This window comes from Zootoca vivipara, chromosome Z1, assembly GCF_965207765.1.
Source record: "Zootoca vivipara chromosome Z1, rZooViv2.hap1.1, whole genome shotgun sequence".
Taxonomy (NCBI): domain Eukaryota; kingdom Metazoa; phylum Chordata; class Lepidosauria; order Squamata; family Lacertidae; genus Zootoca; species Zootoca vivipara.
The window spans coordinates 18,895,160-18,910,631 of record NC_142583.1 but is presented as its reverse complement, the minus strand read 5'-3'; the positions used below and the strand labels follow the sequence as shown (position 1 = coordinate 18,910,631).

Below are 15,472 nucleotides of genomic sequence, written 5' to 3'. Positions count from 1 at the left end.
ACAGCCACTTTGGCAAGGTGGGGATCGGCTAAGCTATTGCCTCTTCTCTTTCCTTTGACCTTAACGAGGAAAAGAAAGTGTGTACCGCACACTCTTGCGATGAAATAAGGGGGGGAGAGCACCTTAGCCAACTGTTTTATGTTCAGGAGGACTGACGCAGTTAGACTGTTATCTACAGGAAATGGCTTAGTAGATTACAGCAAGATCTTCCAGCAGAAACCTGACATCAGACTACCATTGGTCACCTGTGAACCCTACCACAGTGAAGGCAGATCCAGAAGCAAACAGAGAGAATTCAGCTTTGGTCCATCCTGTTCTATAACAGTAGGAAACAATTAACTGGATGTTATGGGTTAATCTCTTTAAAATGTTGTCACTGGGGGCAGGGTAAGGAGGCTTGCGGCAAGGCAAGGTACCAGTCGCAGGTGACCTTCAGGTTCCTTCCTTCCCTACAATTTTATGAATTTATGTCCCATAAAATGGCCAGAACACGACTAACAAGATTGTCGTGTGGGATAAACCCAAAGCAAATAAAGGGTTTTTGCAACAGCTAAGTCCCTTATACACAGGTGCTTGCAACATGCTCAGAATGGGAGGAGAGGTCTTCTTGTGGATCAGGAATTCGTTAAGTAGCAGGAAGCAGAGGAGAGGAATAAATGGACAGTTTTCTGAATGGAGGGATGTAGGAAATGGAGTTCCTCAAGGATCAGCAATGGGCCATGTGCTTTTTAATTTGTTCATAAACAATCTCTAGTTAGGGATGAGCTGTGAAGTTGTCAAGTTTGCTAATGATAATAAATTGTTCGGGGTTGTGAAAACAAAAAGAGATTGTGCTCCAAAAGGACCTCTCCAAACTGAGTTAATGGGCGGTAAAATGGTAAATGAAGTCCCATGTAAACAAGCATAAAGCAATGCATGTCAGTGCAATAAATGAACGGTAGCTCTAGTTCCCAGGATTCTTTGGGGGAAGCCACAACAGTTGGAAGTGGAACAAATGTGCTTTACATGTATGGTATGAAGTCTCTGCGTCCTACGAAAGCTTCTCCAGTATCATCCATAACGAAGAAAAGTGAATCCATCTGTGTGAATTACTTGCCATTTCAGGAACAGCCAGCACAAATTGGATTTGGCACTGGAAGTGTATCCAAGCGCTAACTCCATCTTACTTCACAAAAGCAAAACAGAAAAATCTTGCAGTACCTTAAAGGCAAAGAGTTGTAGCCAACCTATGTCCCATTCAAAGTAGATCCATTAAAATTAATGGCAATGACTAATTCAGGTCCACAATATTTCAATGGTTCTATTGTGAGTATCCAACTAGAATTGGATTCAACCCAAGCAAAAAAAAAGGTGCCCTAAGTCTGTTTGATATTTTTGCTGCAGACTAACATGTCTATGTAGCACTAGTGAAAAAACTTACTTCAGTGCATTGCTTTCAATGGGATGCACATTTGAATCAATAGTCAAGTGCATCTGGTCACACATAAATGCCCATTTTAAGTGTGACTAGAGCAGGATTAGGGACCCAGGTGGCGCTGTGGTTAAACCACTGAGCCTAGGGCTTGCCGATCAGAAGGTCGGCAGTTCGAATCCCTGTGACGGGGTGAGCTCCCGTTGCTTGGTCCCAGCTCCTGCCAACCTAGCAGTTCGAAAGCACGTCAAAGTGCAAGTAGATAAATAGGAACCGCTACAGACAGCGGGAAGGTAAACGGCGTTTCCATGTGCTGCTCTGGTTTGGCAGAAGTGGCTTTGTCATGCTGGCCACATGACCTGGAAGCTATACGCTGGCTCCCTCGGCCAATAATGCGAGATGAGCGCGCAACCCCAGAGTCGGTCACGACTGGACCTAATGGTCAGGGGTCCCTTTACCTTTACCTTTAGAGCAGGATTAGAGTATGTAGATTGATACAACTAGTAATCTATGTTGTACAAAAGGAGTGATGTATACAAGAAATGGAGAGGAAATTAATCCATAAACTTTCAGAACATTAAACCATAATTCAAAAAATAGATGAGGGCAGGGTTTGAACAGTTTCTGGAACTCAGACTTTTCTGCCTCCATCTGTTTATTGTCATGGCATGGGTTTATGTACACTGTTCCATCTGTTTATGTACATTGTTATATTTAACCTGGGGGGAAATATCTCAAGTAGAAAGATCTGGCTGGAATTTTGACGTGTATTTGTTCACCAGCATCCAAAACGTGCATTAAAGTCATCCATTACACCGGCTCACATCACTGGCTAGGAGCTCTCACAGCTAGATCAAGTTAGAACAAACAATATCCTATTTTCAATTCAAGGCTTTATCAACAGTTCAGTCACAAAGTGTGAGGTGCAAAGCTTATTCATATTTGCAGGTTCTTAGAAGTGCTTGACACAGTTGGCAGGAAAAAGGAACATGGTGGGATGTCGCCAGAACCATCTGTCACAACCTAAGCAGAAAGAGTTCTCAAATCTTCCTCAATAATACCTTTCCAGAAGTTCACAGCTTCAAGGCACCACCCACTAAACCGTTACATATTTCCTTGCTCACATTATTATTTCCTCAAAGGGGACTTTCTCCAGCTCCTTGATCACGTTGGTTTCCACTTTCTGCACCTTTTCCAGTCTACAAAATCCTTTGTTGTTTTTGCTGCAACACAGCTACACCTCTGAATATTTGTAAAAAGGAAACACCTTAGTGCTGTGCTAAAACTAAATTCAGTCCCAGTCTTAAGGTTTACAGAACAAGAGGATGAGAAATAAAGTTCTAAATCAGCTGTTTGATATTAAAAGATTAATGGAGCTAGGTAGGAAAAAACTAAAAATAATAAAATGAAGGGTCCCTGTCCCATGGAACCTTCCCTGAAAGGAGAAAGAAAATAGTGAAGTAATGGCCAGAGAGTTATGGGCAAAACCAGAGAAGAGCATGACCATGAATGGCTAAAGAGAAGAGAGATGAATGAAATGATCATCAAATGCTGAAAGGAGATGCCTTTTCTACAACTGTGCTATCAGATGGCACAGAGCTTTTTTGAAAGACAGCATAACAGATATTGCATTGTTTGTACACTGGGTGAAAGAGAATCATAACAGCCTCCCCTCAGCATCAGGTTTCTTTTTCTTTTTCTTTTTACAAACTGCATGACAGCAGTCCACCACAAGATAAATAAGAGAGAGCATTTGTTCAGGCTAATTTCCAGATTGTATCCTTCTGAACTTCCATTCCATACCTGGGCGTGCCAGACGGATTAAAGATATGTAAACATCATGGCAATCTCTTTCTTGAGGCATGATGAACTGAATGTTCTGAAAATTCTTGCAGCGAATCAGCAAAGGACAACCAGCAGCCGCTATAGCCTGCTTTTCGATAGAAGAGATTTGACTGTGAAGAACCTGAAAAAGAGAAACAACTTTTTTACTGTGCGCTGTGTGTGTGTGTGTATAGACACCTTGAACTCTGCCAATGAAAAGTGGGATGCAAATGTTTTAAATAAATAATAAATAAATGTTTTAAATAATCAAACAGCAACAAAACACTTGCAACTTTAAAAGACTACAACCCAGCCCATGCAATGTACAATGTGAAAGAGGGAGCAAGGCATTGGACAATATGCTGTTGCAAAGCAGAAGAAAGACAGAGTCTTGAACCAGTATGGATGAGCTCTACATCAGCGTTGTGGTGAACTCCCCATAACGAAGAGATGAAACTTACACAGTGCATTCCATTTCCAGTCTGAAGCGCCCTGTTGACCAGGTAGGGCTGGAAAAGTCCCGTCTGAAACCCTGCACAGTCGCTGTCTGTCTGTAGAGTAGAGGCAGCCAACATGGTGCCCCCAAATGCTCCTGGACTATAACGTCCCCAAGACCCAGTCAGCATGGCCAATGGTCAGGGTCAGGGTGATGGGAGTCATGGTTCAGCAACATCTAAGTGGGCATAACATTAGCTACCCCTGGTGTAGACAATACCGAACTTGATGGACTCAGTGTAAGGCAGATTCCTAGATTTTGAGCTTTCTCTGGTACATTTGCTGCCATTGCATCAAACTCAATGATCTGGCAGTTCCTTATGCATACCCATTATGTTCCATGCATACATATAATCCAGTCTTTACTTAAAAATCTGTGTACATTGCACACAGACTTTTAAAAATCAACAGAGAGGACAAATTAGCGAACTTTACGGGATGCATTCACAGATATATCCACTCTCTTTTGATTTGTTCAGCATAGGTTTGTAGAGCATTTTGCAGTTATAAAAATAAAACCAGAGTTGTAGAAATTACTTTCATAGGAGTCACAGAGCTGTATTATAGAAATTGCCTTACCCATGTCTCTTTACGGGTGTCTGACTCATTTTCTACAAAGATCACATGAGTGGCTGTTAGATACAGTGTCCCTAATGCAGCCCTTTTGGAAGATATTCCATCAACCAAGCGGACGTTTTCCACCTAAAAAAGAGAGAGAGAGAGAGCATAAACAAGCATTCAATACTTCCAATAAAAATAAAAAATAAAAATTTCTCTAAAATTCTATGAAACTGGTTTTATGTCGAAAGAAACCACTTATGTTAATCATGCCAATCTTTTTCCACTGTTCAAAAGTGGCAAGATGAAAGAGACAAGAAGACATAGAATAGAGTATTAATATTGCATCCCAAATTTCCTTTTCATTTATGTATTTTCTTTGTTATTTGCTTATGCGGTTTACATCAAACAATATACAAATTAAAAATACCATCCAACATTAAAAACAAACTAACATAAAATGTATCAAACTATATATAAAACCAATTGTGGCAAGATTTATTTATTAATACAGAGTCAAAGACACAAGCTAGAAAGAACATAACCAAAGTAAAGTCAGTAGTTTTCAAACAAATATAAGTAATATAACCACATGCTAAAATTGGGTGATAAAACTACATGTTTATATACAATGGATAGCGTTCAACAATGTTTTACTCAAAGTAGATCCACTGAAATTAATGTACCTAATTTAGTCATGTTCATGATTTCCAGGGGGTCTACTCCAAGTAAAATACCACCCATTGTTCATAATCATTTAGTCAGTGCTTTTCTTCTTTTTTTAAATAAAAGTTTAGGGGTACCCTCATTTTCCTAATCATATTGAAATACTGCCACTCAATGAGGCCAAACTTAGATTCACAAAATGTTTAGGCGTATGCATACCCCTGCATACCCCCAGAAAAAAAGCACTGGTAATACTTACAGGTATGAGTGGCTGCAACCTTTTGTACTTTGCAAAATAAAAATTGTGAAAATCTCAATAAAACTATCAATAACAACTTTTGTAAAAATGGCAAGATGAAATCTGATTGGTAGAGACTTGGATCTGCTTGCCTCTGACTGGATGTGACATTACTCATAATTCTGTGCAGCGCCTTACAGCAGATACACCCATATTTTCTAATGAACTTTTCTTTTGTTGTCCTTTTTAAATAAGCATACTAAAGATGAGTTAAAGTCGTATTTGCTCCATACACGTATCAGGATTTCTGAAATAGAAAAGGGGTAAAATACTTACCTATACACAAATTCAACCTCAACCACACCACATGAGACAAAGCAGCTAGAAATTTAACAATTATTCACAACCTAGCTATAAAGACATCTAAAGGATTATCATGTTTTTAAGAGCCTATTCAGCGCTCAAGGTAGGTGGGGATTTGAACAAGCTAAAATTAACTTCTGCCAAGCTAACCAAATAGATCTATGGAGTGTTTCTGTATGCTCATCCTTTGCCCTTTTCTCTACTGAGAATCTGCTTTGGTAACAAATGAGTTAAGAGTGGAACTCCAGGACGTGACCCAGTTTTTTTGGGTTTTTTAAGTATTATGATTCACTGACTTCTTGGCTGGTTCTTATGAGACCCACGTCTTGGCTAGTTCTTCAGTGACCTATGTCAAGAGCTGGCTGCAGAAAGCAGAAAACTAAACCACTTTGAAGACACAGATTTTCTAGCAAGCTCTGGCCTCTGGGAACTATTTTTGTGCATCTCACATCATTCCCAGTGGAGAAACAAACTGTGCGATGTCAGCTCAGAATTCACCCTTAAGGCAGCTTAGTGCCAGATCATCAAAGTACTTTAGGCCAATAGGAGCACTGAAAAGAACAAAGTTTGCTCTGCAATGTACGTTCAATAGTGACTTAGCTGGAGACACAAACTGCAAAACCTAGGCACCAACTAGGAGTCTAGTTAGTGTTAAATAATAAAAATATTCAGTTATATATTTCAGTTATATATTTTTAGTAAATATACATTTTTGATAAATTAAGGGGAGACAATTCAGTTCAATAAAGAAATCCAACCAATCATTTTCAGAATGGAAGTCCCTAATCCAAGAGCACATTAGAATCAAAATAGTCACAAAACATTCAAGAGAGCATACGTTTCAGGAGTGGCCAGCAGCTAGGGGTAGTGCTATGGACCTTGCCTCTCTACAGCACCACTGCTTCCACATGGTCGGAGCAAGGTGGTAGAAAAAGGCAGGGCAGGCACACCAGCATAGCCAATCTAGTGCTCCCATGGTAAGAATCTCGTAGCCACCTTCCCCCGTATTCAATGCTGCCCCTCCTCTCCTGGAGCCTTTGACATTTTACATGTATCTTACTGATTAATTAACTAAATCTTTAGTTATAGATGGTGCTCAATGGTTAAAAACTGTGCAGAAACACCTACTAAAATTGGCAGCAACCAGAGAGAATACTTTGAAGGTTTGAAGTTTAAGTCACATTTATTTACTGTAGGATTAATGTGACTTAAATGTCAAACCTTCTAAGTATTCTCTCCAATTCTCAGAGGAGAGATATGGACATGTGGTAGTTCACAGATTCTGGAAGACCATCATCGAAGAACGTAGTGAAATTTTGGAGTGAACTGCAATTGTTAACTGCAATTGGCTTTAATTTCTGGTTTTAGAAATGTGCAATGCAAGGAAGTGGTGACTTTCTGTGGGGTCAGGGCACCAAACAAGTGGGCAAAAATGGAAGGAAAGGTCTTTCATTAAATGATTTGTAAGGTTATGTGAGGCAAACCACTCTCACTGAAAGGTGGTCTTGATATGGGGTAAGATACCAGCAAAGCTGTACATTTTAAAATTGTTTTCATTTTAAGCAAGACCACATGATATGCCAGTGCTTGGGTTGTGTCGTTTGCCTTGGATCCAACTTCTACATTATTCGTAAGCCATCTTGTTACCACATGATTGTGTGCTCAGAATCTGAGGTGTAGGGCGGGTCAGCATGTCTTGGGGGTCCCAGTGGGGAGGCTCTCAGGCCAGAGGTTCCCCATCCCTATTGCAGAGGTATCAGAGATCATGGTGATGAGTGCAAAGTCCCTTCAGTACGCACACAAATCGCAACTGACTGAAGTATTTATTAATAGCCAAGTCTGTCCATCATGATATATTTTCCCCTATGACCCTGGTTGCTATAGGCTAAAAGTAGCAAAGAGGGCATTAAGCAGAACACTGTCAAGGCAACCCCTTACATGATATATATAAAGTAGATCCAAATTCAACACAACACTTTTTAGAGAAAAGGGAAAGAAAGCAAAATATAGAAGTTAAATAAAGGGAATGCAAAATTGCAAACAGATGTAAGGCACTTTCAGAGGATAAATTTAAAATCTGACCTTCTGAACAAGGCTGTTGGGAGGTCATTCAAGAAAAGGGATGTTGTATTTGGGAAAGGGATAGGCAAGTCCTCAAGATAGGCTAGCTGCAAAGATACAGTATGTTGAATGCACAAATGCCTGTGAAGGTTTTATGGCTACAGTCAAATTGTGTTGGATGTTCCAAGACATCATGTGCCCCTAAGTATATTTTATACTTGTTGAATGAACCTTGATTGTGGATCTAGTTTTAAAAAGGAATGGAGAATGCAATAACTTGTTTTGTTACTGTGACAAGAGACTGCCAGTCATACAACGGTTGCAAGGCAGTACAACAGCAATCTGGATAACATTGCTTACAGCCAGCCAACCTTGTTTGGAAAATAGGATTATACAATTGAGGATTCACACATCTGATTAAAACAAGCACAAAACTAGCGACTTAGATTGGTGTCTTCTCCAAGTGAGAACAGTGCAGATTCCTGATTAAATTCTACTCTAAGAGGCTAAGGAAGAAAAAAAAAAACATTAGCACTGAGCCAGAGGGGGCGTGGGGAGAAGCATAGCTGAGAGACGGTTGGGTGTCCAAGAGGAATAGTCATGCTGTCTTTTTCCTTAGATGACCTCAAGCTCGCATCACTAGACTAACAGCAGGAAGTTATGAGACTGAATAGATGACGAGAATCTTCTAGCCCCAAGTGCTAATAAGTAGGACAAAGAGCACTCTATAAACAAGGTCAGCCAGATCGCACCACAAATTATCTTTCTCTCCACTTGTGGAACTGAAACACAGGAAACCAGAATCACTTAGAAAGGTTTCCGTGTAAAGGCACAGCTCTGAGCTGTAGACAGGGGGTTGCTTCCACACTGTCACTGTTTTCAGGAGGGATTCTATCACCTACCGGTATCAGCAAGCTCAGGTTATGCAATTAAAGACGATTCAGCACTCTTGTGCAACAAACGTCCTTCACCTGACACCTTCCCCCTCCAAATCAGACTTTCTGCAATAAGGAAAGTGATGTGGATATGCACTGGAAAGTGTGTGATAACAACCGATTGAAATCCCTGTGCTTTTAATGAACAGTTTAGGAACACACTCAGGAAAGTGCCTCCTATCAAGTCAAACCATGTATCCTTCTAGCTCAGGCATCCCCAAACTGCGGCCCTCCAGATGTTTTGGCCTACAACTCCCATGATCCCTAGCTAACAGGACCAGTGGTCAGGGAAGATGGGAATTGCAGTCCAAAACGTCTGGAGGGCCTAAGTTTGGGGATGCCTGTTCTAGCTTATTAGACGTCATCTGTACTATACATTAAAAGCAGTATTACACTTTAAAGAGCCATGACTTCCCTCAAACAATCCTGGCACCTGTATTTCATTAAGGGCCCCAAGAGTTTGTAGGATACCCCTATTCCCATCACAGAGCTACAATTCCAAGAGTTCTATGGGAAGAGAGATTGATTGTTAAATCACTCAGAAAACTGTAGCTCTGTGTGGGGAATACGAGTCTCCAAACAACTCTCCACACCCTTAACAAACTACAATTCACCAGGATTCTTTTGGGGAAGCCATGACTATTTAAAGTGGCAAAATGCCTAGAATCACAGAATCAAAGAATTGCAGAGTTCAAAGGGACCACAAGGGTCATCTAGCCCAATCCCCTGCAATGCAGGAACCTTTTCTGCCCAACATTGGGCTCAAACCCACAACCCTGAGATTAAGAGTCTCATGTTCTACCAACTGGGCTATCCCTTCTTTAAATGTATGGGGTCTTAGTCTCATCTACAGATACACTGCCAGCACATCTACAGGGTTTCCGTGAAATTCCCAGCAACCCTACCTAAAAGTTAGGGATTCATCCTGGGACCTTTATAATGCAAAGCATGGACTGTACCGCTGAGCTACAATCCTTGTGCAAGGATGCAACAATGCTCACACAGAGAGAGACATAAGTAGCCAGCTGTTTATTTTAAAATAAATACATGAGAATGTTATACAGATTAATGAACTTGTCAAGACATGACACTCGGACATCCCTTTGGAAAGAAAAGAAAATATTTGTGTCATGTCTAACTTTTACATAAGGAAACTGACACCAGAATTATATCAACATCTTAATATAGCCATGGATTAGTTTACTGTATTTTCACATCACAAAACTGGTCTGGAACTGGCACAACAGAAGAGCATATTGATTCAGTTTCCCAGCATGAATCAACAATATAGTGAAGAATAACTTGTTGGTTTGATAATCAGAGGATAAAGTTTGTTTGTTTGTTTGTTTATATTTTTTAAAACTGAAGTGGCAGCTACAAACCTTCCTGACTCAGCTATAATGTATGGTACGTGAGGCTAGCCTTGAAGGCAGTCCAAAAGTTGCAATTATTGCAGAATGAAGCCGTCAAAAATTCACAGCAGTTCAGTAAGCCAAAATCTTCCTCTACTAACAGGCCCTTCTCACTGCCCTGCTGTTAAACGAAGCTAATGGTGACATTAGATAGGGCTTTCTCTGCGATGGCATCTCACTTCTGGAACTCCCCTTTAATAAATGACTGGTGCTACACCATTCACTTTTAGGTACTAGTTAAGTAGATATTAGCGTTTTGTAGGGAGTTGACCTGATGTGGAGAGTCATAAATCAGTCTGTTGTATGTGTGCGACATTGTGCTATTATATATTATTATCTGCTGTTTTATGAGCGGCATGTAAATTTTATTGTTACATTTTTAGTAGGGGGGGGGTGTTCAGTCCTGCCCTGGGATCATGAATTGATGAAGGGTTGCTTAGACAGCCAACGAATGAATGTTATTGCTTGAGCAACATATTGTAAAGCGTGTCTACAAAAAATGTAATGTGTGAAGGACGCTTTACTGTGTACATAAATCCAAGATCTAACATTTTTCATGTAATATTGTTCCCAACAAAGTTACACTCATAAACATACCCATGTCTTCTCTGCACATGTTACATGCTCCGTAGTAGCCTGATGAGCTTTGAAGGGGACTTTAGAGTCAGTCCCAAATTCATATTGCACTAAATAGTCCATGAAGACCCACAGGTTGAGCTAATCTCAGCCCATTCAAGTGGGAAATGAAAATAAAATAAAAAAGAACATTGATACAAATGTCATTTCCCCCAGAAATAACTTAAATACTTTTAACAAAAAAAGGACTCAGTAACATGGAAAAACTGGAACTTGAGGACAACTTGGACCACCCAGAATGCTGCATTAAACAAACAGATACAACATAAAATGAATGCCTCGTGCTATTATTACAACACAGACGCTAGGGACTCATTTGGCATGTTCAGTGGAAATTAAGTTAAATTGCTCTGCTGCCAATATATAGCTACAATGATATAAATGGGAGGAACAGCACACTTTATGTGCCTACAAAAGTGGTGATCTAAGTGCAGTGTCTTCTTCATATCTTTGGTATCAATCTGATCTTTAGCACCATTGGTTCCTTGCCCTTTAAGTTCGCAGAAAGCATTTTCAAACCAGGTGGGAATCTGGTTTCATCCCCCATCCCCTTTGGCTGCCATTTATGGTAAAGCCTGTTAACAGAAGATTATTTCACTCAGTAGATATTTCAGTTTTTAGCAGCTTCCCAGAGGATGTTCTTTCTAAACCACACTAATGGCTCATAATCATTTACAATCAATACTTGTTTCTTACAAGTAAAGTTGCTGGACCAGGGAAAGGTTGTAGCTCAGTGGTAGAACACATGCTTTGGATGCAGAGGGTCGCAAGTTCAAGTCTCAGCATCTCTAGATAGGGCTGAGAAGGACCTCTTTATTAAACTTTGGAGAACTGCTGCTAGTCATAAGAGACAATATTGTGCTTAATGGACCCATTCCATATAGGACTACTCCCTATTTTCCAATGTCCTATCCTATGTTTTTTGGAGAGCTGATCTACAACATCAACAACACGAAGCAGTAGAAAAGGAGGCTGAGGCATTTTGTCTGTCTGTCTGTCTGTCTGTCTCTCTCTCTCTCACACACACACACAGTAAATAGCATCTGTGGGGGAACCTGATCTAGATTTGATTTGTAGCATGGTGTGGGAGCTTTAACCCTTTGGTCCACAATGGTCCTGATCCAAGTCGGTAGTCTTTCCTGGATTCATAGTAGTCACTGGAATTTTTGGCAAGGAAGGAAGAATAAAGTGGAAGATGACATGAGTAGGAATATTGCCAAACTTTTCTAAACAAACCTCAGGAGCTAGAAACATGATTTCTTAAATGAAAGTCGAGGGTCTTTGGTTGACAAAATAAACATAAAAAAGAAAATGGTGTGCTTGCCCAACCAGCCCACACCTGCCAGCAGACACAACCCTGTCTAAAATGACTATATCAATGCTGTTTCCCCATCATAATCACTTTGAAAAAAGAAAAGAACAAAATCCTCCATATTCTGAGTGCTCTCAAGGCTATGTCTACTAGATATAGGCACATAATTCTTATTGTTTCTCAGAAGTACTGGAATAAATGTGATAAATTAAACCTTTTTTGTTTAAGATACAAAAAGGGGTAAAATTACAGGATCAGTGTTTTTTTGGTTTTTTTAAGCAGGATCAAATATCCCATTTCCTGTCTGGCAGTCAGAGGCCTAGTGATATTAAGACCAAAGAACAAGAAGCCATTATTTTGAGTCGATGGCTAATAATATACCATCAGCATTTGCAAAACAGCCCTTCAACGCCATAGATCATTCCACATCCATTCAGCCAAAAGGAATTCATTTAACTTCAGCATTCTCCTACAATTCAACACTACCTTGATCTCATTCCTGTAGAGAAACTACATCATATTCTGAGCCCTTTTTGTGTGTGCTGCAATCCTATTTTTCACCTGCCTGGAGAAGATCAATAGGGTAGGGTCTCTTCCACCACCACAACCCCTATCACCAAGACACGGCCAGACAGAGGCCTCCAGTTTAATTTCAAAAAAAGTGAAAAAAGCAGAATGAAAAGGGAGGGGGGGTTGAAGGGGGAAGACACCTTCCCCCCTGCTTTTGGGGTTGGTTGCTGCATTATGGACAAGTGAAAAAAAGCAATAATATTTTTTAGACAGTCTGGTGAATATTCTGAGCCTAATACAAGGTCTGCTTTAAATAGCCAATGGCATTAAAAAAATATGAAAAGCCAGGAAAGGATGAAACAGGTTTTTTTAAAAAAATAAATAAATCACTTTTTTGTTTTGTTTTATGGGAGGGGTGTGTGAATGCACCCCAGCCTCGCCCACCCAAGCGAGAAATAAAGGGCGTTTTCAAGGATGCAAAAGGCGAGCATCCATCTCTCTCTCTTCCCGGTACTCACCTTGGGCATTCGGATGTGCTCCATGGCGACCGGATCCCTAGGATTTCTCTCTCACACAACACGCCTCGCAACAGCCGAGGGGGTCACAGGGCCCTATGAAGACTTAAGTGCCGTTACCTCAACACAGAGGGAAACTGGGGGTGGGGGGTGGAAAGCGTTTCCCAGAGAAGGTGTCTCTGTTTCCGATGCCGCCAGGTCAGCGCTTGGCTCCGCCTCCTGCAGCGGCTGCCATGCCGCTCTTTTCGGCTTCCGAGGCGCACAGGAGCCCGAGGCTTCCCGGCTGGAGGGAAGCTACCAGGCCCTAGAGGCTGCCGGGTTCCCGTCGCCCCCCATCTCCATCCAAAGCACAAGCGCCTCGCGTCAGGTGCTGCCCTCGTTGTCCTCGGAAGCCCGTGAAGGAAAGGCTTCTTCCGTCTGGTGAAACGTTTTCCCACAACTCATTATGGCCTGGCTGTTTCTTCTTCAGAAACGCGAGCGGCTGCATCTTTTTTAATTATTATTTTGACAAAGTAATAATGATAAATAATAAATAATAATGCGCGCCCCACCCCCGAGACCCTTCCATCCTAACTATCCAACCTGCCAAAAATTCCAGCGCCTTTTTTGCGATAGTTTTACCCCTTTCCGTTTTGACAAATCCTGCAAATACATTTGGTCGTTTGACAATTGTCAATTTCAAAATCTGAAAAACTAAATGAATTTTTAAAATAATAATAATAATTCTACAAATACTTTCCATGTCTCCTCAAAAATCACCTCTCCCGCATATTCCCCATCTTAATAGCACGCCAGTTTATCATCAATAGCTATATCCCACACCTCTTTATACCATTTTTCCATTTTATATTCGGCAACTACATCTTAAATCTGCTCTGTCTCTGATATGCTTGTTAAGTTGCAGCCTGCCAAACAGTTGTGAAAACGTGGCACCAAAACCCAGGGGCCATGAGCGTAACCAGGAGTTTTGTTTGGAGGGAGGGCAGAACCTCAGGTTTTCATTGATTTTTACTTATTTTTACTGCCCCCCCCATAACCCAGGCTGGAGCAAAAGTTAATAATCCTGCTGCTTTTAGGGTGACCAGATGCAAAAGGGGCAGCTTTTATCTTGCCTGTATGTTAACAAGCTGCCCCTGTGAAAACCACCTCCTCTTCTGTGTTACTGATAGTCATTACAAGTAAATTCCTAAGATTGCTGTCTATGTGTTATTTCAGATCTCTCAAAGCGCAACTGCAGGTGTCTGAAGTGTGCAAAGGGGAAAGAATGGTGCGTATGTGTTAAAATTCACTACATGCAGCAGTTTCAATACGTCCCAGGATCTCATGTTGTTTTTATGTAATGAACTAGTCAGGGGTTTTTTTCCTGCAGGGGGTAGGGTATTCTAAAGGCACGAAAACAATGCAGAAAATACCTCCTCTGTCATTGGAAGTGGTGTTCTTTCATTTGCGTCTTCACTACAGTTAACCATAACCAATGCAAACATGACTATCAGTATAGCTAGTTGATAATCTGACATTTTCAGTTTTCATAGTTCCACAGTTCAACACATTTTTAATGTTTTTTTAATTAGTTCAAATAGAAAACTTTTCAGCAGAATCCCCTTTGATTTAAATGGAAGCACAATTAATCCAGCTGCAATTTTTATAAAAATCTATGGCGATTCCAAGAACTGCAACTACATAGGATTGTTGACATAGCAGTCTCTGCCTATGAAGCAAGGATTTCTTGCAACCACAAAGTGGTTTATTCTAACACTAGAACTTATGCTTTGGTGGTATTAATATGAAACTACATGCTGTAGCTAATCCCTCCTCAAAACCCAAAGATTCCATTTTGTTTATGGTTTATCCCTTTAAATCCTAATCTACAAGTGTAACCAAACTATAAGCACATGGAGCTGAATTTGCTTCCACTCTTCCATAAAACATAACTTTAATCTGCAGAGTCAATCAACAGTTCAAAAAAGTGTCTGAGACTACTTCATGTTTTAAGACATTTCCCAAAATTACTAATAGTGCTCAATAGTGCTCCAAATGATATTTTTTTATATTATGAATTATATTTACACTCTTGTCTCCCTCTCCTCCCTCTGCTGCTTTCCTGTTGTTATCCTTAGATTGTAATGGTAAACTCCTTAAAGACAGAGACTGGTCTAGCTTGCATATGGAACTTTAAGCCAGGCAGTGAATAAATATTAACAACAACAATTTAATCCTTTAGGATTTCACCCTGATTCTCAGGGGGAAATTTTGACTTCATAAAAAAGCAAGCTAATGAAAAGTTGCCCTATTAATTATTTCCAAATTTTATAACTGCTGAACAATTGTACAAATTGCAACGTGACAATGCTGAACTATTGTTTAATAGTAAAAGGAGTTACGGTAACTGGCTTTCAGTTCAGCATGACTAGTGGCCTGGCTTTGCTCTTTTCTTTTTTCTTTTCTTTTCTTTTTTGCAATATCTCTCAGAGCTGCCAAGTATTCCAGAGAACTAAAAGGCAACATGCCAGAGCTCTGCAGGGAAAGTGTGCAAGAG

General features: G+C 40.5%; 1 protein-coding gene across 1 annotated transcript in view; it reads right to left on the bottom strand.

Annotated features, from left to right (window-relative positions):
* The window catches only part of MTMR7 (myotubularin related protein 7), a 38,056-nt gene extending 24,835 nt beyond the window's left edge, over positions 1–13,221 (bottom strand). The window contains exons 1-3 of the mRNA XM_035114210.3: positions 12,940–13,221; positions 4,310–4,432; positions 3,215–3,377 (exon numbers count right to left, since the gene is read on the bottom strand). Of these exons, the coding sequence (XP_034970101.3) occupies positions 3,215–3,377; positions 4,310–4,432; positions 12,940–12,963 (310 nt within the window). The 5' untranslated portion in view covers positions 12,964–13,221. The remainder of the gene's footprint in view (positions 1–3,214; positions 3,378–4,309; positions 4,433–12,939) is intronic.
* Between the last annotated feature and the right edge of the window lie 2,251 nt (positions 13,222–15,472).